Raw genomic sequence first — 22,903 nt, 5'->3', positions numbered from 1 at the left:
ATCTGGTGGCCCCCACCTCAGAAAAGATATATTGGAATTGGAAAAGGTACAGAGAGGGGCAAAAAAATTATTAGGGGGTATGGAACTCCTTCCGTGTGAGGAGACATTAAAAAGATTGGGACTTTTCCGCTTGGAAAAGAGACAACTAAGGGGGATGTGATAGAGAGTCTATAAAATCGTGATGGGTGCGGAGAAAGTGAATAAGGAAATGTCAGTTTCTCCTTCACATAACACAAGAACTAGGGGTCACCATATGAAATTAGTAGACAGCAGGTTTAAAACAAACAAAAGGAAGTGTTTCTTCACACAATGCAAAGTCAACTTGTGGAACTCCTTGCCAGGGGACGTTGTGAAGGCCAAGACTATAACGTGGTTCAAAAAAGAACTAGATAAATTGATGAAGGATAGGTCCATCAATGGCTATTAGCCAGGATGGGCAGGGATGGTGTCCCTAGTCTCTGTTTGCCACAAGCTGGGAATGAGTGACAGGGGATGGATCACTTGATGATTATCTGTTCTATTAATTCCCTCTGGGGCACCTGCATTGGCCAATGTCAGAGGTCATGATACTGGGCTAGATGAACCAGTGGTCTGATCTAGTATGGCTGTTCTTATGTTCTTAGTGTTATGAATTATACCTGATAGGTCACGCACAAAACTGCTGCGGATTATACCTGATAGGTCACGCACAGAATTTATGCGAATTATACCTGTTAGGCCACGCACAGTTTGAATCTAGGCTGAGGCACACGAACAAAGTCCACAACTGCAGAGTTCCTAAAAAATACTAAGTTTATTACGCTTGAGCGTGGTGCCCCTCTGCTAGTCAGGAAGGGACCCCAAATGCAGATTATACAAAGGTTATATACCTTTCAGCAAAGCATGATGCCCTTGTGCATCAGAAACCTTAGCCAATAAACAAACCCTTTTCTTATTTACCATCTATTCCTGCTAGGTGCATTCCTCATGCTAAACTAGTATGTTAATTACACAGCATGGTCCTAAAGCAATGCATTAGTAACTTTTATTATTAAAATAGAAGGCTCCACATTAAAGGCCAAAAAGTTAAAAACAAACAAAAAACAAATACCGGAAGTCAAGGCAAGCTAAAAACAAGAAAAAGTGTTTCACAAAAATGCAGTATCTAAGGAACACTCCTCCTGGTACATAATGTGCTTGCTTCTAGACAATGGTGGGCCCCCCCTCCGACCAAAATGGAGTCACATATGTTAACTTTTCCTTAACATTAGGTTCAGTGTACAGCAAATATTTTAGAAATGCATCTAATGACAGTTTAAAGACTTGATGACAAATGCTGCCATTTCCCTTAAGAAGCTGTTCCAATGGTTTACTACCCTCACTGTTAAAATGTCATCTAATTTGCAGTTAGGGTATAAGTCAGGAAATGAAACTGATCACTGAAACACTTACATTCCCACAGCCATGGCCTCTGCCCATTCTTTGAGGAAGCTACTGGACGAAGTGGTCTGTCCCATCTGTCTGGGTTACTTCAAGGATCCAGTGAGCATAGACTGTGAACACAACTTCTGCCGAGTTTGTATCACAGAGCACTATGAACAAAGGAAAATGGAAACAGAGGGAGTTTTCTGTCCACAATGCAGGAAAAATATCAAGAAAGAGAATTTCCAGACCAACAGGCAGCTTGCCAGCATAGTGGAAAATATTCAGCAATTAGGGATAAAATCTGAAGACCTAAAAAAGCAGACAGTCTGCAGGCAACACAAGGACAAAGAGAAGCTGTTCTGTGAAAATGATGATGAGGTGATTTGTCTGGTTTGTGATAAAATCCAGGAGCACAGAACTCACACACTGGTGCCCATCGAGAAGGCTGCACAGCAATACAAGGTAGGAAACATTATTTATTTCTAAATAGTCAGGAGAAATTAAGTCACTGCAGGGTAAGTTTACGTAACCCCTCTGCCAGGCTGAGTTGACAGCAGCAAGGGCTGGGTTCAGTACACAGGGGTTCCCTCTCAACAATACCATGCAAAACCGGCTGGAGCCTTCACCCAGTGACCTGGGAAAATTACACACACAGAGCTGGGCACCTCCAAGAGCCAATACTTCCCCTCTCACAAGCACAGAGTCTCGGTGTAGCAAAAATCTTTAACGACATGAGGTAAACAACTCAGCATTAAATTGGGAAAACACCACAACTAGGGTCCATAAACACAAACCATGAACCAGAAGACCCACCCCCAAGCAGATTGGGCTGGGTCCTTTCCCTTTGGTTCTTGAGTCCAGCAACCCAAAAGTCTCCCCCTCCTACAATTTCTGTCCCTGGTCAGTGCAGCCCCACAATGGAGTTCTGCTGCAATCTTTACTGTGAGCCACTCCCCTCTACTAGCCACTCACCAATATGTCTTCAGCCCCCCCCTTAACACAGCTTTCAGTGATTTTAGCTCTTAATAACTGCAGCTCTTTAGTGATTTCAGCTGCTAGTAGGGGAGCCTCAGTACTGGTACACCACTAGCCTAGAGTAGGTCTAAAGTTCAGATCTAATTTCAGTTCTGCAGCATGTAACAAGACTTCTAAGGGAGTCAAAATTAGCCCTATCATTACACTGTAAAGAAGTCACATAGGACTAACCCCAACTCTCCAACCTCTCTCTCTCAATTCAGAGGGTTTTGGAACCCATGTCCCTTGCCTAACAAGCGCTACTTAGGTGAGGGCGAGTCCCTCTGTCATAAAATGCCAAGTACAGTTCTACTGTCCTTGAGTCACATAACCAGGATAACAACACTTTATTACTCCTGCCCCAATAACAGAGAGACTGGGGATCCCACAGCAGCCAAAGTGACCATTTGGGCAAGCAGTCCCATTATGCTAGGCAGGGTGGGTGTGCCCATGCAAACGAGATCAGCCCCTGAAGGCCTTTTCCACAGCTCACCACCAGATGTCAGGGTAGAGCCCATTCTGACTCAGCTTATATTTAATTTTAAAATTACATGGAGTTTAGCCATGACAGCTAGGAGTCTTCTAAATACACTGGGTGAAATCCTGGCCCTATTGAAGTCAATGGAAAACTCCGAGACCTGGATCCTGGATCCACAAAGGTACATTGAAACCTAAAACCCAGTTTTAGGTGTCACCGCGATCAAGAGCCTCTTTATTTACCCAAAGTGGAACAGCTTCAACAGGAGAGATGGAGGGAGCCCTACTTTAAACATTCCCAGTGGTTAGAGCAGGGGTGGGCAAACTACAGCTCGTGGGGACATCATCCAGCACATCAGACGTTTTAATCCAGCCCTGGAGCTCGTGCCGGGGAGTGGGGCCTGGGGCTTGCCCCGCTCTGGCCCTCCAGACAGGGAGCGGAGTCAAGGGCTTTCCCTGCTCCATGCATGCTGTGGCTCTGCACGGCTCTCGGAAACCGCAGCATATCCCCCCTCCAGCTCCTACATGTAGGGGCAGCCAGGGAGGTACGCACGCTGCCCCCGCCCCCAACACTTTCCTGCAGATCCCATTGGCCAGGAACCACAGCCAATGGGAGATACAGGGGCGGCACCTACCTATGGGGAAGCACGTAGAGCCACCTGGCCAGCACCGCACGTCTGCGTAGGAGCCAGAGAGGGGACATGCCGCTGCTTCCGGGAGCTGCAGGGGCGGCACTTGCGGATGGGGCAGGGCACAGAGCAGCCTGGCCATGCCTCCATGTAGGAGCCGAAGAGGGCACATTTCACTACTTCCAGGAACTGCTTGAGATAAACATCACCTGAAGCCTTCACCCCTGACCTTCTCCCATGCCCCAACCCCCTGCCCCAGCCCTGATCCCCCTCCTGCCCTCCGAACCCCTCGGTCCCAGACTGGAGCACCCTCCTGCACCCCAAACCCCGATCCTTCATTCCCAGTCCCACCCCAGAGCCTGCACCCTCAGCTGGACCCATCATCACACACACACACACCCCAACCCCCTGACCCAGCCCCAGCCCGGAGCCTCCTCTGCATCCTCATTTCTGGCCCCACCCCAGAGCCCACACCCCCAGCCGGAGCCCTCACTCCCTCCCACACCCCAATCCCCAGTGTTTTGAGCATTCATGGCCCGCCATACAATTTCCATGACCAGATGTGTCTCCTTTCTCATCATCAGGCAGAGAGGGGGGAATTGAACCTGGGTCTCTTACATCCCAGCTGAGTGTGCCAACCACTAGACTAACAGTTATAAAGCAGGTGGCTTCTCCTCCTCCAGCTGTTTTGTGTGGAGTGAGGCAGACTCATAGCTCATTCCCCCAAGAAACAGCCTGGGTGTCCAACCACGTGACTCCAGGAGATGGCTTCTTGGCTGGGGGTCACTGGCAGAGATAGATGCCTCCCTGCAGCCTGGAGTAAGGTGTCTATCTCCCTGAATCGGGGGATTTAGGGCATCTCTCATCAACACTTCTCATTTGCTAGCTTAGGCAGCTCCCACCCCGGCATGCTGGGGTTTGTGGATCTCAGGCTAAGGTGCTGTCTCTCCTCATGCATTGTACAGGGAGCGTAGCCCCTAACTCAGGCTTTGTGGATCACAGTGTTGTTCCTAAGGTATTTGAGGATCTTAAAAGTTAGGCATTGCAATGCCGAGTGTCGCAATGTCAAAGTCCCTTTGTGGATCCTGGCCCCACTGATGTCAATCAGACCAGGATTTCACCCACTGAACATATTAGAACGTCTCTGACTTGAAACTCTGCTTGGCAGCCCTCCAGCCCGTGCAGGGCATCTATGAACTTTCTGACTATTGTTTTCACTCCCCCATGGTCTCTTGCTCTTACAAGAAATTAAAGCAACAGTAATGCTTTGTACTTGCACACAGCATGCGGCTTCCCATCCCGGGCTCGCAGACCCCACACAGACAGTGGGTCTAGCCACAGAGCCCTGCCCTGTTCACCTTGCTTTGCACACAGGGACCCAAGGCACAGAGAGGGGACGGGCCCAGTTCTGCCCTCACTGACACCACTGGGAGTTTATACACGGGGTTTAAGGGGAGCAGGCCTTGTGTGAGCTGCCCAAGATCCACATGAGGAGTTTGTTTATCCAGGGTTGGTGCAGACAGAGCTGCCGAACTGGCTGAAGCAGTTTAAAAGCCAGTGTGATGCTCGTGCTCCAGTGCTGTGGGCTGGAGCCCAAGGTCTGTCAGTGGGGTTCCCAGCGCTGGGGAAGGGGTCCCAGCCACACACCTTGATACAAACACAATCCCTCCATCCTAGGGGGTGGAGTTAACCCCTGGAACAAGCACCAAGAGCACAACACGTTTCTCTAACCCAGACAGAGCAGGAGCAGATCCAGGTCAGGCTCTCTAGCAGGGGTTACACAGATTCCCTCACCCTGGCACAGCACACAGCTCTTCCCTTCCCACCCCCATGCCTGGCTAGACACTCAGGCTCCCTGTCCCATGCCAAGCAGCTTCCTCTGGCCCCTCACCCAAGGCCTTTCCCTTTCCTTCTTTCTTTGATTTCCTTCTGAATTTCCCAGTCTGGTCCCCCAGCTCATTGGCTCAAACCCTCCCTGGGATCAGAGTTAATTCTCTGTGTTTGAGTGGCACTCCCCCACCTCCTGCCAATCAGGACAAGCTGGGGCGGGGGGTGTCCCGCTGGGCGCTGAACAGGTTCTTCCTTATATGACACCACTACTCCCTGAGCCCCTTCCACAAACCCTTCATTGCCCCACAAGGCATGGCAGGTGAGCAGAAAATCACCACCCCGAATCTTGGATCTGGCAGTTTGGGGACCCAATACAACAGCTCTGCAGAGAGCCCCGGGGTCACTCAAATCAGCTCTGTCTGTGGCAGAGCTGGGGACAGAACCCAGGTCCCTCCACTGCTGGCTTGTGCTTGGCCACAAACCCCTCCTTCCACCCATGGGTGAGGAATCCCCAGGGCTCTGACTCAGTGCAGCAGAATTCTCCAGGCATCGTTTTCCCCACAGGTGAAACTCCACAACGACATTGAGCTTCTGAAGAAAGCGAGAGAAGAGATTTCAAAGCTGGAATCCAGAGAGCAAAATAAACCAAAAGAGTGGAAAGTAAGTGTCTGCGGTTTGGTTTAATCTCTCATTTCATTTAGGTGTTTTAAAGAATTTACGAGAGACTCTCGATAAAAATAGACAACACGAGCATAGCATTAAAACAAATAAACCCTGTTTATTATTATAATCAGACTTTAATTCCTGAAAATGTTTGGCCTGAGGAATATGGAGGGTAATGGAAGTGCAAAATTAGCAGATCTACATGGCACTTAACAATAATACATTGATTTACCCTGACTCAAAATGCAAATGAGGCCCAGATAAATCCATATTTTATTCATCTGTATTTCTATTGCAGAAGCCCCTTCTGGATCAAGGCCAGTAGGAAGGCAGAGGGCCAGACTCTTCCCTGTCTCACCCCTTGTGTCAGCATTTACAGCAGGGCCAAATCTGTGTAAAATGCCGCTGTTCTGATTTGGTCAATTTTACACTGACCCTGCTCACTGGGGTAGCCCTGCTCTTGCTCACACCAGCTTTACACTGCTATAGCCCCATTAGCATGGATAGGGTTACTCCTGATTTACACTGGGTCAATGAGAGGGGAATCAGCCCTAGTAAGTCTAGTGGAGTTATACACGTTTAGAGTCAGTGTTACTGCACCATACTTAAGGCTGAAACACCATTTCAGTTTAAAGCTGACATTCAAAGTGCTCTACAATCCCCAGGCATGCTCAGATTGGTTTGAAAATTGTTGTTTGTTGAGGGACCAGTGCAGAATACATGGGGCAAATTTAGGGGCATTTGATCAAGGGATTCTGGAGACTGCATCCCCAACACCATATGATGATCTGTTTTTTAGATGCTAATTCTTTCCCATCTTTCCTTTTATGGACATTTTCCATTTCCTGATGAATATCTAGTGTAATGAAAGGATGGGTAGTGGAGGTTGCTTTTTCCCAAATATGAGTTTTGGGTTGGTTGTCTCAAGTGGGGGCAGAGTTAAGGATGTAATTGTTACTTGAAGGTGACTCTGGCCCAGATCCACAAAGGGACTTAGGTGTTACAAAACCAAAGCTTAAGACACCTGGAAAATCAGTGGCTTGGGGGCCTCAGCTCCCTGTACAATGAATGGGGGTAGGATGGTGCCTCTCTTATAACTTTTAGCCCAGTGGTTAGAGCATTCACGTGGGATGTGGGAGATTTTCCCCTTGGCCTGAGGGGCAGAAAGGATTGGAACAGGGGAATCTCACACTTCTCAAGAGAGTTGTGGGCAGAGTTGGGGGAAGGCAAGTCTCTTCTGTTGAAATTGTTCCACTGTGTGTAAATACTTATACAGTCACTGGGCCAGAGTGTAAAAGAGAATGGGTCTATAGCCCAGCTGTTGGGGTATCCACCTAGGAAGTGGGAGACGCAGAATCCGGTCCCCCTGCTTTACTGACTATTTACTCAGAAGTTATGGGTTTGATGCAGGAACCCCTTGGTGTAATTTTCTGTCCTGTGCCAGGCAGGGGGTCAGACTAGATGACCACAATGGTCCCTTCTGGCCTTAAAATATGAATCTCTGAACGTTCATTCAAATCTAATGTACTTCGCCCAAAATGGCCTTACACTTGATAATTCTGCTGATATTTATGGGTTTGTTTGTTCATTTTTATTCACTAAAGGAAAGAGTAAAGTGCCAGAAACAGCGAATCTTGTTTGAATTTGGGAAACTACAACTACTTCTGAATGAGGAAAAGAAACTCTCTCTCCAGAGACTGGCTGAGGAAGAGAGGGAGACTCTGAAGAAACTAAATGAGAATGTAACCAAACTCGCCCAGCAAAGCTCCTCTCTTCAGCAGCTGATCTCAGAGATGGAGGAGAAGTGCCAGCAACTGGCCACTGAGCTGCTGCAGGTGAGTTGTACAAAGTTCCCCTTTAGTTTCGATTTTCCACATCCATGGAGACAAATACAGACTGTTCTCCCCCCCGCCCCCCCCCCATTATCATTATTATTACTGATTTACTATTTATTTACGTAGTGCCACAGATTTATAGTATTACACACCATTATTAGCAATATTTAGGCCAAAATGTTCACATTTGGCTCCCTATAGTTAGGGACCTAAGGGTAGAATGATCAAAAACACTAAGTGACTTAGGAGCCCACATCTCATTTTGAAGAATGACTTAGGGCCAGATTTTCAGAAGTATGTAGGTGCCTAGCGATGCAGATTGGCACCTTGTGAGGTTTTCAAAAGCATCAAATAAGTTAGGCACCTAGCTCCCATTGACTGGTTTTAATGTTCCTATCAGGGTAGCACCCACCAACTGCTGGATGCCTTCCAGTACCCAGAAAGACACAGCCCCGCCCCTAAAAACAGGGGTAGTCAATAGGCAGACTGTGGGCCAAATCTGGACTGCCAGATGCTTTTGAACAGCCCCGAAATATTTTATTTACTTATTGTCATTATTGTTATTTTATTTATTTATTTTGGTTATTCTCTCTGGAGTCTGGACCTTTGACCAAGAAATTTGGACCTTTACAAACAATAATTGACTACCCTTGCCCTAAAAGATTAGCCAATCAACATTCCTAGGTTCTTACGTGGTGCCCATCACCATGGTATCAGAGCACCTCCCAACATCATCAAGTGTAGGCATCAAGATAAAGTTCTCTCTTTCCACCAGTCAGCAGAGCGGAACTTTGTTATTGGTAGGGCAGTTAGAAGACACATTTTCACAGTAAGGTCAGCACATTTTATCCAGTATTTGCAGCCTCTAGAGGCCAGTTTTACCATCACTTTTTGCACTACAGTTGCTATTTAACACCTGTATAAGCATGATTTAGACAGTGGCTTTTTCTAATCTTGTGATTTATTTTGGCAGCTCAGCACAGTAGCTGGAAAATCTGCAGAATATTTTTGTGAAAATTAAATTTCTCTTATTGTTGTTTTCAAATAGTTAATACACTATTTAGTGACCCAGTGCACCCCACAGTACCATTAGTGACTGATGAGTCATGCATCTGTCTGCACTTCTCTGGGGCTGGCGTTGTGCATGAGCACCATTGCAATCATACACCATTCAGTTATTATTACCTAATTATTACAAATCTCAATGTAACTCAGAGCAGCAGGTGTTTTCTGCAAAGTCTCAGGGAACAGAGAAAATTAACAAGCCGTTCTGTGAACAAGGGAGATGTCATGGTAGGGGTCTACTACAGACCACTTAACCAGGAAGAAGAGATGGATGAGGCATTTTTTTAAACAACTAACAAAATCATCCAAAGCACAGGACTTGGTGGTGATGGGGGACTTCAGCTACCCAGACATCTGTTGGGAAAACAACACAGCAGGGCACAGATTATCCAACAAGTTCTTGGAATGTATTGGAGACCATTTTTTATTTCAGAAGGTGGAGAAAGCTACTAAGTGGGAGGCTGTTCTAGATTTGATTTTCACAAACAGGGAGGAACTGATTGAGAATTTGAAAGTGGAAGGCAGCTTGGGTGGAAGTGATCATGACATGACAAGAGTTCATGATTCTAAGGAATAGTAGGAGGGAGACCAGCACAATAAAGACAATGGATTTCAAGAAGGCAGACTTTAGCAAACTCAGGGAGTTGGTAGGTAAGACCCCATGGGAAGCAAGTCTAAGAGGAAAAACAACTGAAGACAGTTGGAAGTTTTTCAAAGAGACATTATGAAGGACTCAAGAGCAAACTATCCCACTGCATAGGAAAGATAGGAAGTATGGCAAGAGACCATGCTGGCTTAACCAGGAGATCTTCAATGATCTAAAAATCTAAAAAGAGTCCTACAAAAAGGGGAAACTAGGTCCAATTACAAAGGATGAATATAAACAAATAACACAAGTATGTAGGGACAAAATTAGAAAGGCCAAGGCACAAAACGAGATCAATTTAGCTAGAGACATAAAGGGTAACAAGAAAACATTCTACAAATACATTAGAAGCAAGAGGAAGACTAAGGACAGGGTAGGCCCATTACTCAATGAAGAGGGAAAAACAATAACAGAAAATGTGGAAATGGCAGAGGTGCTTAATAACTTCTTTGTTTCGGTTTTCACCAAGAAGGTTGGTGGTGATTGGACATCTAACATAGTGAATGCCAGAGAAAATGAGGTAGGATCAGAAGCTAAAATAGGGAAAGAACAAGTTAAAAATTAAATAGACAAGTTAGATATCTTCAAGTCACGAGGGCCTGATGAAATGCATCCTAGAATACTCAAGGAGCTTACTGAGTAGATATCTGAGCCATTAGCTATTATCTTTGAGAAGTCATAGAAGATGGGAGACATTCCAGAAGACTGCAAAAGGGCAAATACAGTGCCAATGTATAAAAAGGGAAATAAAGACAACACAGGGACTTACAAACCAGTCAGCTTAACTTCTGTACCTGGAAAGATAATGGAGCAAATAATTAAGGAATCAATTTGCAAACATCTAGAAGATAATAAGTTGATAAGTAACAGTCAGCATGGATTTGTCAAGAACAAATAGTGTCAAACCAACCTGATAGCTTTCTTTAACAGGGTAACAAGCCTTGTGGATGGGGGAAGCGGTAGATGTGGTATATCTAGACTTTAGTAAGACTTTTGTTATAGTCTTGCATGACCTTCTCATTAACAAACTAGTGAAATACAACCTAGGTGGAGTGACTATAAGGTGGGTGCATAACTGGTTTGATAACCATTTCAATTTATCAGTGGTTCACAGTCATGCTGGAAGGGCATAAAGGGTAGGGTTCCACAAGGATCAGTTTTGGGTTCTGTTCAATATCTTTATCAATGATTTAGATAATGGCATAGAAAGTACAGATGATAGCAAGCTGGGAGGGGTTGCAAGTGCTTTGGAGGATAGGATTAAAATTGAAAATGATCTGGGCAAACTGGAGAAAAGGTCTGAGCTAAATAGGATGAAATTCAATAAGGACAAATGCAAGGTACTCCACTTAGGAAGGAACAATCGGTTGCACACATACAAAATGAGACATGACTGCCTAGGAAGGAGTGGACCACAAGTTAAATATGAGTCAACAGTGTAACACTGTTGCAAAAAAAGCAAACATCATTCTGGGATGTATTACCAGGAGTGTTGTAAGTAAGAAACGAAAAGTAATTCTTCCACTTTACTCCACGCTGATTAGGCCTCAACTGGAGTATTGTGTCCAGTTCTGGGCACCACATTTCAGGAAAGATGTGGACAAATTGGAAAAAGTCCAGAAAAGAGCAACAAAAATGATTAAAGGTTTAGAAAACATGACCTCTGAGTGAAGATTGAAAGAACTGGGTTTGTTTAGTCTGGAGAAGAGAAGACTGAGAGGGGACATGAGAACAGTTTTCAAGTACCTAAAAGGTTGTTACAAGGAGGAGGGAGAAAAATTATTCGCCTTAACCTCTGAGAATAGGACAAGATGCTATGGGCTTAAATTGCAGCAAGGGAGGTTTAGGGTGGACATTAAGAAAAACTTTCTAACTGTCTGGGTAGCTAAACACTGGAATAAATTGCCAAGGGAGGTTGTGGAATCTTCATTATTGGAGATTTTTAAGAGCAGGTTAGACAAACACCTGTCAGGGGTGGTCTAGATGGTGCTTGGTCCTGCCATGAGTGCAGGGGATTGGACTAGATGGCCGCTTGAGATCCCTTCCCGTCCTATGATTCTATTCTTCTAACAGCTGAACAGTACAACACTAACACTTCCTTATTTACTGTCTCCGTAGGATGTAAAGGGCACACTGGCCAGGTGAGATTCCATGTTCAGTTCACCATCAATTTCTATCAAGCCCATTGCACGGGTGCCTGTGCTGAGCGTCGATAACTGGACTGTGTTCTCCGTAGGAGTGAGCAGATGAGGCTGCAGGGACCAGAGCTCAGTGCTGCTGAACTGAAGGATGCATACAGAGTCCCCGGCATGATGGAAGTGCTGAGGGAATTCACAGGTAAGTTAACACTAACGCAGCAGGGGCTCTGTAGGTTTTCCTATCTGCAACCTGAAAAGCACCCATGTTTCCCCATTCCTAAATCCAAGTGCCAGGTTCCTCTGGGCTCTTCCAGCCAAAGGTACTAAAAGTGCTATGATACAGAGAGGCCAATGCGTTAATACCGGGCCCCCTATGGAAAAGGGGCACTTACATTCAGGGACTCTGCCTTTGATGATTTAACACTGAAAAAGCCTGTGAAGTAAATGTACCAACTCCTGCAGTGACATTGGAACAATTTGTACAGTGGGGGTGCTCAGAGTCATTGAACCAAGCTATACACCCTGTATATGATGGAAACCACTTCAAGCCAGGGGTTCCTGCCACACCCCCAGCACCTCTAGTTCCAGCACATCTGCATTGCTGGTAAAAATCCAATCACTGCTCGGTCCCCAGGGGCTGTGAACTGTTAGCATTACATATAATTCAGAAAGGGAACAACACTTGGCTCTTATATGGAGTTATTCAGCCACAACTTGCAAAGTGCTTTCCAAGGAGGAAGTTTTCATTGTCCCAGCGTTCCAGAGGGGAAACTGAGGCACAAAGACATGCCCAAGGTCAGACCAGAGCCAGGAACAGAACGAAGGTCTCCTAGTTTGTTGCCCCAGGCACTGGCCACTCCTGGCTCCTATAGAAGCTGTAACCGTTGCAATATTCAGCATTGACAAGACATCTCAAAGTCACCAACATGTGCCATATAAGTGGCTGTCAGGAGTGGAACAGCTGGGGGCATTGTCCCAGGCCTGGCACTCCCAGCAAGAATAGGCAGCAGCCTGTGGCAGCTGCCTGCAGTACTGGAATAAACAGGCTGCTCAGACTCCTGCCTACAACACCAGCTGACTGCTGCAGTTCCGCTTTCCTGGCAGCCCCTGCCTGCCCCTGGAGACAGGATGTGAGAGGCCAGTGCCAGCTAGCCTGAGCCAAGGGTCACCCCTGCCTGTCCCCTCTCCTTTCCCCTGGCCTGAGGAGAACCCCAGACACCACAGAGGGGTCCGGGGAGGAGCCACCCCAGCTAAATGGTCCAGCTCTGAGACTTTTCACTACAGCTGGTCAAAAATGCTACGCCCCTTCTTCCAACACCAATGTCCTGTTCTGCCGTGAGTGTCGTCCCCCTGCCAGGCGATAGCAGATCGCAGAGCATTGCAGGTTGGCTTCCCAGTGCAGGAGAAATAAGTGACTTGGAGCCTGGGTCTATTCTGAGTGTCACTTGATTTTTTTCATTTTTACCAGATTTTTTGTTTTTTCAGTTAAACAAAACCTGAGAAAAAGTTGTCCATGTTTTCACTGAAAACTTTTGAAAGAAGGAAACAACAAAAAAAGAGTTAGCTTTTTATTTAACCAGTTCTTCTTTTGCCTTCCCCTTCATCCGTGTAACTGAGGCGGGAAGGAGGGAGACGGGATATTGGCGCGGAGGAACGCCTGAGGTCAGAGTGAAGGATTTGCACTGGAGTGCAATGGTGGGAGTATGCCACTGCACATGCTGGAGCTGTGAACGTGCTGCCCGGGATGTGCACATTAAGATTTGCTTCCCTTCAGAACCCTCCTCTGGGCATGCCCTTGTGTTCAGGGATTGGGTGGTTTGATGCTCCCCTGTCCAATTCAGCAGATGTCACCGTTCTGAGTGCGGTTTCTCTTTCTGGGAAGTGCCTTGGTTCTATGCATGAAAGTGGTGAAGTGGAACCCTCAATAACATTGTTATTCTCTTGGGCTACTGCTAAGGAGGTGTTACAGCTGTTGCCTTAGAGGGGGGCCTGCTGCTCCCCATCCCATCCATCACACCGGGCTGCCCATCATGGCGGGGGCATTAAAAGTGGCACCTGAAGTAGTGCCAGGAACACGGGACTGTGAGCAAGTGGCAGCAGCATCAACTGCCCCCCACAGGATCCCTCACTGCTCCAGAATATTCTCGTGTGACCTGAGCCCCTTGTCCCTCCCGCCCACGCACCAAGATGAGCCTCCTGGGGCATATGCACCGACTCCGTAAGTGCTCCGGGGCTGGAGCACCCATGGGGAAAAAATAGAGGGTGCTCAGCACCCATCGGCAGCCCCACGGATCAGCATCTACCCCTTCTCCCCAGCCCCTCCCACCCACCGTGATCAGCTGTTCAGCTGGTGGTGTGCAGGAGGTGCTGGGTGGGAGGAGGAGGAGGAGCAGGGGTGGGAAGAGGTGGGCAGAGGGGGCGGACTGGGGGCAGGAAGAGGCAGGGCAGGGGTGAGAGCTTGGGGGAAAGGGTGGAGTGGGGGCAGGGCCTGGAGTGGAGCGGGGGTCAGGCACCCCCCAGGAACAGAGGAAGTTGGCACCTATGCCCTTGGGCCTGGGCATGGCTGAGCTCTGAGCCTGTCATGATCCTGAGCCTTTCTCCTTGGTTCTTCATTTAGGAAGGGGCCAGCCTCCTGCCACCCCCTGGAACCACATCCTGGGCACCCCCTCTGCCTGCCTGGTGCAAGCCCCTTCCCTTGCCCCCCTTTGGGTCCCCTGGTCCAAGCCCTTCCCCTCATCCCATCTCTGCCCCACTGGTGCCCACATCTCCACACCTCTCTGCCCCTCTAGGGCCGGCCCTTCTCCATATCCCACTTTCTACCCCCCTGTGCTCACCTGTTCCCCCACTCCCACCATGCCCCCTGGTGCCCACCCTCTCCTCTCTCCCCTCTCCCCTCCTTGCATCTGCCCCTCTGCTCAACCCTCCCCATCCCTTTTGATGCCTACCCCTTCCCCCGCTCCACCTCTGTCTTCCTGGCACCCACCCCTCATGCCCCTCTCCCCCTTGATAACTGACCTTTCCCTTGCTCCCTTATTGCCCCCTGGGGTCTGCCCCACCCCTTGCCTCCTCATTCCCCTCTGGCACCTGCCCTACCCCTCAGCCCTCTTTGTCCCCTTGTCACCTGTGCCTTCTCCCATCCCCTCCTTTTCCTCAGGTGCCCACCTGTCTGCTCACCCTCTGCAGCACCCTAGAACCTGCTCTTCCCTTCACACACCCCCGCCTCCTCCTCGTGCCCATTTCTTCCCTTGGCCCCCCACTGCCCTTGTGTCCCGGAGTCCCCGGGTGATGCTCTGGAACTGCTCCCTACGAAGCCAGCCAGGACTCTGGGGAAGTCACCTTTCTGTGAGCAGACTGTCTTCAGGACACACAGCTCACACAACTGCCACCTTCCTGGGTCTGATCTCGGAGCATTCAGCATCCTCTGCCTCTCTGTGCACTGCCCACAGCGAGTCCGCCCAGGCGGGCTCCTGGGGAAGCCAGAAGGTCCTGCACCCCAACTTCGCACTCAGCCATGACTCTTAGTCAGCCAGTAAAACGGAAGGTTTATTAGACGACAGTAACATGGTCTAAAACAGAGCTAGTAGGTGCAGAGAACAGGACCCCTCAGCCGGGTCCATTTTGGGGGGCAGTGAGCCAGACAACCACGTCTGCACTTCACTCCATGTCCCCAGCCAGCCCCAAACTGAAAACTCTCTCCAGCCCCTCCTCCTCTGGGCTTTGTCCCTTTCCCGGGCCAGGAGGTCACCTGATTCCTTTGTTCTCCAACCCTTTAGGTCTCACCTTGCAGGGGGGAAGGGCCCAGGCCATCAGTTTCCAGGAAACAGGGTGTCGGCCATTCTCTGTGTCCAAACCCCTGCACACACCTGCCCTCTAGGGCTCTGCAACGATCATACACCTTTATCCCACCACCTAGATACTTAAGAACTGCATAGGGGAAACTGAGGTACCCCCACAATATTCAGAGGAAACATTAAGAACAGTCCCGCTTCGTCACATCTTGTGCCTGCTCCTTTCCTCTGCCCCTCCCCTGTGTCCCTCCACCCCCTCTGTTTCTGTCACCTGCCCCTCCCCTTTCCACTTACAGCATCAGCCTGCCCCCCACCCCGGCGCCCACTGGCACCTTCTCCCCTCCCCCCCCCCCCCCACCGCCCTTTCCCCCTCATTGTCTCCTCACAGGCAGACAGGCCCTGACTCCCCTCAGGCAATAACACTCCCACCCCTCAGCGATTGGACTGGACGCAGGTTAATTTCTCTTTGATCCCAGTGACCAGCCCCTGCCCCCGGTTCTGACTCTGTGACTCTCTCCCCAGTGGAGGTGACTCTGGATCCAGACACGGCAAATCCCAACCTCGTCCTGTCTGAGGATCGGAAACGTGTGAGACTCGGAGACACACGCCAGGATCTGCCCGACAAGCCTGAGAGATTTGATACAGGCCCCAATGTCTTGGGTTCTGAGGGGTTCAAGGGCGGGAAGCATTACTGGGAGGTGGAGGTGGGAGACAAGCCTGAGTGGGCTCTTGGGGTTTGCAGGGAATCTGTGAGCAGGAAGGGGAAGGTCTTCCTCTCCCCTGAGGATGGATACTGGGCTGTGTGGCTGAGGGGTAAGAAATATGAGGCTCTTACTGATCCCTTGAGCCTCCTCCCAGTGAGCATCAGGCCCGGCCGGGTGGGGATTTTCCTGGACTATGAGGCGGGCGAGGTCTCGTTTTACAATGTGACTGACAGGTCCCATCTCTTCACTTTCACTGGCACCTTCTCCGGGATGCTCTGCCCTTTTTTCTGTCCTGGTCTCAACACTGGGGGTGAAAACGCGGCTCCCCTGATCCTCTGCCCGGTCCCAGCTCAGGCCAGAGGGAATCTCTGTCCCTGACAGTGACACCTGTAGCAGAGACTGGCCCCTCCCAGCGCTGACCAGCCCCCAAGTCTGTTCTCCTGGGGATGGTCTAAAGGGCATCATCTGCCTGCCCCCTCCACCCCCTTCTCTCTCAGTTCCCAGCACCAGGCCTGTGAGCTGGGGGAGGGGAGAGAGGCTGAGAAGGGGGTGCAGGAAGCAGGCTGCAGGGGCAGAGAGGCATGGGTGCAATGTCAGGGGTGGCACGGTGGTGTGGGAAGGGGCCTGAAGCATCAGGAAGAGAAGAGCCCAGATCACAAGGGGAAGGGATGTAATTAGAGGGGGTGGGGAGACAGACCACATGTGGGACAATCCCCTGGTCTAAATGACAGCGGTGAGGAGAGGGGCCCAGTGAGTGTGAGGGGGCCAGTGAGCCCCTGGGGCATTTCCTGCCCTGGGGGAGTCTCTGCCCATGGAGGGGAGTGAAACGGCCATAGGGGGCAGCATGGCGGCAGAGGTGAGAGAACCGGGGCCCTGCTGCAGGGGCTGCTCTGTGCTGCAGACTCAGCAGTGTGCGGGGAGCTGGTCCCAGCTCGATGGAAGGAGGGGTGGGAAGTGCGGATTCATTAGCGGGGTCAGGGGTAGGGGAGTGAGAGCCCAGCCCCAGGGCTGTGTGAGCAGGCTGGGTACAGGCACCACTCATGGGAAGGATCCCAGGTAATTTCCCCCGCCCCCCCCTGCATTTCCTTGCTCCACACACCCCTGCCTCTGGTGCAGTGTGTGACATGGCTCCCAGCATAGGATAATACTGGTAAGAAATACTGACAGACAGCTACTGGTTTTTGCTGCCCCTCACCTTTCCGCACCCCCTGGCCCAGGTGTAGCAGATGATGGTGGAGAGGGATCATTCACTCGTCTCAGAATTTCTACCCCTGTGAAATCTCAACGTAAAATATGGAGCAAAAGAAAGAATTTAAAAAAAAATTGTTCCAATTTAGGAAATGTCAGTACAGTAACAAGAATATTTTAATATCCTTTTCAACAGTATTTCCAAAACAAGCATCTAAACATATTTTTAGAAATAGAATTATTTACATTTATTTTGTGATTCTTCCCTGAAATCTCCATTAAAGATTAACTTCTCTCAATGGCATCATTTGTATTTAAAGAGTTTCATTTCAAGAAATGCAAAATATTTATCCTAACCAAATAATTATAAATTTTTCAGATGGGGTTGTTTAGTTACAATGTACATGAGTCTAAACATCACAGGTACACACATGTGCTGCTGCTCTCTCTCTCTCTCCTTACTGTCTTGACTGGATCCCTCTGGAAGGCAGGGCACATGCACCCACCTCCTGCAGGACTCACACTGCAACTTTGCAAAGTAATAGGTGAAAAAATGATGACACAGAATTAATTAACCAAATATTTCAATGAACTCACACAAGATTATATAATGATATTCCTAGAACTTCTGTTAAATTAATTCATGTGATTTGTAACTTTCTAGCTACATATAATCAGTAATTAAGATATGACTCTCCCTTTCTTGTTCTCCTTCTCACAAATGAACAAAACATGGTCCCCAACCTCAAATGTTAATTTCCTATATATAGAAATCTCTTCTACCAAATCCTTTCTCGTTTGTTTCTCTTTAAAAATATTATTTGAAGCCAATGTACTGCCAGTGTCCACTGCTGATTTCATTGGTCTCTTTGTGTTCTTGGTTATCAGGACACAACAAATGTAGATTGATTCAGAAATAGAGAAGGGATTGTATTTCTTAACTGATTAATCACAAATTAACTTAACTGTATTAAAAAGACCCTGGCTCTTAAATATACTTACCATGCAATCCAGTGAAACTTAATGGGGAAACCTTTCTTCTCAGTCACACGTGATGCTTTTGTTGTCATGTGTGGTTTAGCGCACAAAGAAAATAAAGTTGTTCCAGGAAATTCAGCCCAATTGCTCTGGGTTCTATCCACCGCCTTCTGGAATGCTCTGTATATATACTGATGGATTGGTCTAAATTTCTTGAAATCAGTGATTGAAACTAATTTCTTGAAGAGCTGGCTGAGCAGAGTATGAGGGGAGGCTCATCACATGGCATTGCTAGGACTACTTTCTGTTTTAAACCTGATACGGTATGAACATTTTCAATGTAATAATTCAATTTTCAAGATTATTCACAATATGCAATTTATGGCAGAGCACCCTCCACTTACTTTGATTATTTGAAAATAAACACCTTTAAATTATCTTGTGATGGATTCATTTGGCTTTTCATCCAGTCTGCTGGTCTCTAGGTGGCCTAGGCTGGTGAAGCTCTGTGTTATTCCCAGTTTTTCACATCGAGAAAGATTAAGCTGAAAATACATTATTTTTCCATAAAATTTCCTTCAGAAATACTGGTGTTCCTTTTCCTATTTCTCACTGAAATTGTGGGTAATTACTGGGGTTTCTTATCTGGGGTTTCTTTATTGTGTTATTGCGTGGGAAAATATGTGGGTAAGCTGGTTAATGTACAAAACAATTGTTGGTATCTGAGGAGACATAACAATGTGTTGTCACTAACAATGTACAGTACAAACTGTCCTGAGGACAATGGTGGTGATGTTCATTGATAAATATCTGACTGTGAATGGGCTCCCCCTTCAGCTCCTGGAGCCCCTGGCTGGCAGGCTTCTTTGGGAAGTAAGCAGCCAGCACAGACCACCAGGCTACCTGCACCACATGTCTTTATTACTCTTTATGCTCCAGGTACATCACAGCAAAGCAGGGCTGGAACACCCAAGGGAAAAAATTAACAGGTGCTTAACACCCACCAGCAGCCAACCCCCCATCCCTCCCTCCCTCCCTCCCCCCAGTGCCTCCCACTCACCATGGATCAGCTGTTCTGCAGCATGCAGGAGGTGCTGTGAGGAAGGGGGAGGAGCAGGGACAGGATGTGCTCGGGGGAGGGGATGGAATTGGGTGGGAAGGGGGCGGAGCAGGGCTTTGTGGAAATGGGCAGAGTGAAGGTTGAGCACCCCCGAGCCAAGTTGGAAGCTGGCACCTGTGCCCTGGGGTGGAAGGGACTTGATGGCTGCATTCCTGCTCACACCTTTTCTTGTCTAGAGCAGACTTGCCTGCAGAGCAGACTCCATCTTGGCCACAAGGGCAACAAAGTTACACTGAAACCAGAGAACATGACCCAGAGCACTCAAAGGTCTCCTTTGAGACCTAAGAGGGACCCAAACCAAGCACAAACTGCTTGATGGAACCAGGCACATGATCACTGAAAGGGCCTTAAATGCCACATCGCTGGACAGTTTCCTGTCCCTGAAGAAGCCAAACCTATTTTAATCTACAGTCTGTGCACTGACAATTTCTGACTTACCCAGCAGGGCAGTGATAGAACTGGGAGTAGAATCCAGGTCTCCTGATTGTTAGTCCAGCCCCATAACCATTAGACCATGCTGACTCCAAGGGAGCAACTTCTCTTTACATCCCCCACCAAGTCTTTGGTGTCTCTGCTTCTCTCACCATCTCCCTCTGTGCCCCTGAAGCCACCATCCTTTCCACACCTCTATCTCCTGTCTTCATGTCTCTGCGCACTACCCGTGTCTGCTCATGTTCTTGGGCAAAGAGGTCATCACTGCCATTGCTACGCCCCTAGGCATGCAAGCGGCTGACTCCCTGCGTGCATTGTGTTCACAGCAGAAGGCTGCAGATAATTGTGTGAGGTTCAGAGAGGAGATGGGCAGACAAATAGTTCCTCTGAAGCTGCCTGGCAGCTGTCTCCCCACTCCCCAGCAGCAATGGGGGCTTCCTGCAGTCAGGGAAGGTATTTGAGGTTCCCCAGCCCCTGCTTCTCCTCTGCTCTGCCGTCCAGGAAAGACCAGGTCTCTCTGCAGCTGAAGTTCCCACCCCCCACTTTTCACATCACCATTTCCTCCAAGTCCTGGATCCATAGAGCTTGAACCCTATTTGCCAAGCTATCGCATGGCTCCCAGTCTTCTCCGTGTTGTCCAGTAGCACTTTCCCCTGTGTGACAGCTAGTCCGTGGGGTGCAGTCTGCGGGAGGCACCAGGACCCTGCAGTTACCAGCAACCGGGGCTGAAGTCATGGAGGGCTTTGGAAGTCACAGATTCTGTGACCTCTGTGACAAAATTGTAGCCTTACTCATGATCATATAATTATTGTAACTAAGCTTTCTCTCACATGCCCTCTCAGCAACTACACACTTCAAAGTATCCCCATTCCACCATAAAATATGTATAGAGGGGGGAGGAGCACTCAGGAATCACATAGAAACCATGTGGCCTAATGGAGAGACAACTGGACTGGGACTATTCCTGGCTCTGCCACTGGCCTGCTGGATGACCTTGAGCAAGTCACTTTACCACTCTGTGTCTCAATTTCTCATCTGTAAAATGAGGATAATAATGTAAAGTTCTTTGGGATCTATTTATCAAAAGTGCTACGTAATGGATACATATGTAATGGATACATAAAAGCTAGGTTTTTTGGTCATTACCTAGCCACAGAAGCAATGAACTGCATTCTGAAACGAGAACTATAGCTGCCTAAACAACCACTAACTCCTACAACAAACATTTCTCTTTCTGTTTAAAAAACTCAGAAATTAAATGGCAAAAAAATTCATTCATGCAGAATTGAGGTTTAGCAGATTACTCTTGGGGGAATTCTGCACCACTGCGCAATACAAAATTTTAGCAGAATTAATGTTCTGCGCAGAATTTCCTTTTTCCCTTGCAGAAATGAGCTGAAGAAGTGCTGGCTTCCACTAGGGGCCACTGGACCTGGCAGAGCCCAGCTCCCCAGCTTGTAAAGGGAAGACACTGCCTGGGGGAGGGGGATGGAGCTGGAGGCTTCCTGGCAGGTGAAGTTCTCAGCACACCCTGAAGGAAGGAGGCGGCATGCAGGAAACTCCATAGAAACCCAGGACCCAGCATCAGCCTGTTTCTCCCTCTGGATCCCTGGACTCTTGGAGGCAAGGGGTGAGAGTGTCTGGACTGGTGGGGGTGGGCCTCCGGTTGGATTCTGGGGGTAGGGGATGTGGGTGTCCGGGATCGGGGGTGGGGGGCAGAGAAACAGGAACTGGATTGTCATGAGGGTTTCTTTAACTCTCTGCTCCTGTGGGAGTTTTTGTTGTTATCTGTGCTGTTACAGACATGGCTGCTGACAGGTATTTTGAAATAAATTACCAAAATAATTGAAATTGGCTTGATTATATAGTGTTATTTTGACAAATAAAATATGTAGAATTTTGCAGAATTTTAAAATATTGTGCACAGAATTTTTAAATTTTTGGTGCAGAATTCCCCCAGGAATACCAGCTGTACCTCAGCATCTTCCCGAAATTTGAGTTCAACAAAACTCAAACCTCTGAAATACAACAAATGAAGAGTTAAAATACACACCAATGCAACCTTAACTCTGCCCTCTTTAAGTGATGACCCAATAGTGCACATCCCTGCACTCTGCCTCTGTAGATAGTGCATGTCACTCAGGGAATAGGACACCTGACAACTGTAGCACAGAGTCAAGAAGTCAAGAAGAGTCAGAGAAAGAAGTCCAGAGGGATGTTCCAGGCTACCCAAAACTAGTGGAACAAATTATTAAACAATTATTTTAGCAGCATCTAGAGCATAATAGATTTATCAGGAAGAGCCAATAGGGATTTGTCAGGAACAAAATCATACCAAACCAACCTAATTTCCTTTGTTACATGGTTACTGGCCTAATGGATATGGGGAAAGTTGTAGAATGGGATATGTCTTGATTTTAATAAATTTTTGACATTGTCTTACATGACTGAGGAAATATGGTCAAGATTAAATTATGATAAACTGGGGGTACAACTGGTTGAAAGAGGATAATCAAAGAGTAATTATTAATAGTTCACTGTCAAACTGGGAGGAAGTACCTAGGGGGTCTCACAGGGGTATGTCTCGGGTCCAGTACTATTCAACGTTTTCATTAATTACTTGGACAATGGAGTGGAGAGTACGCTTATGAAATTTGAAGATGACATCAAAATGGAAGGGGTTGCTAGCACTGTGAAGGACAGAACTAGAATTCAAAACCACCTTGATAAATTAGAGAATTTGCCTGAAATCAACAAGATGAAATTCAGTAAACACAAGTGTAAAGTGCTACACTTAAGAAGGAAAAATCAAATACATAACTATCAAATGGGGAATAACTGACTAGGCAGTAGTACTGCTGAACAGGATCCGGGGGTTATAGTGGATCCCCAATTGAATATGAATGAACAAATGTAATGCAGTTGCAAAAAAAAAAAAGGTTACTATCATACTGGGGTGTATTAACAGGACTGTCATATGTCCGTTGTCTCC

At 47.9% G+C, this 22,903-nt stretch overlaps 1 protein-coding gene across 1 annotated transcript; it reads left to right on the top strand.

The window, feature by feature from the left end:
• Positions 1-1,443: 1,443 nt before the first annotated feature.
• LOC140904644 (E3 ubiquitin-protein ligase TRIM21) lies at positions 1,444-16,709 on the top strand. Its single transcript, XM_073327076.2, has 6 exons — positions 1,444-1,866; positions 5,919-6,014; positions 7,622-7,852; positions 11,682-11,704; positions 11,800-11,900; positions 16,012-16,709. The coding sequence occupies exons 1-6, from the start codon at positions 1,444-1,446 to the stop codon at positions 16,569-16,571; spliced, it is 1,434 nt and encodes a 477-aa protein (XP_073183177.2). The 3' UTR covers positions 16,572-16,709.
• The last annotated feature ends 6,194 nt before the right edge of the window (positions 16,710-22,903 follow it).

The sequence above is a fragment of the Lepidochelys kempii genome, chromosome 14, assembly GCF_965140285.1.
Source record: "Lepidochelys kempii isolate rLepKem1 chromosome 14, rLepKem1.hap1, whole genome shotgun sequence".
Lineage (NCBI taxonomy): Eukaryota > Metazoa > Chordata > Testudines > Cheloniidae > Lepidochelys > Lepidochelys kempii.
This window is presented reverse-complemented; position numbering and strand designations above follow the sequence as displayed.

Excerpts from the sequence above, each read along its gene's own strand:
- LOC140904644 (XM_073327076.2), top strand. The coding sequence starts at position 1,444 with ATGGCCTCTGCCCATTCTTTGAGGAAGCTACTGGACGAAGTGGTCTGT. Across the intron at positions 1,867-5,918 it reads AGGCTGCACAGCAATACAAG|GTGAAACTCCACAACGACAT; the intron begins GTAGGAAACATT and ends TTTTCCCCACAG. Across the intron at positions 11,901-16,011 it reads AGTGCTGAGGGAATTCACAG|TGGAGGTGACTCTGGATCCA; the intron begins GTAAGTTAACAC and ends CTCTCTCCCCAG.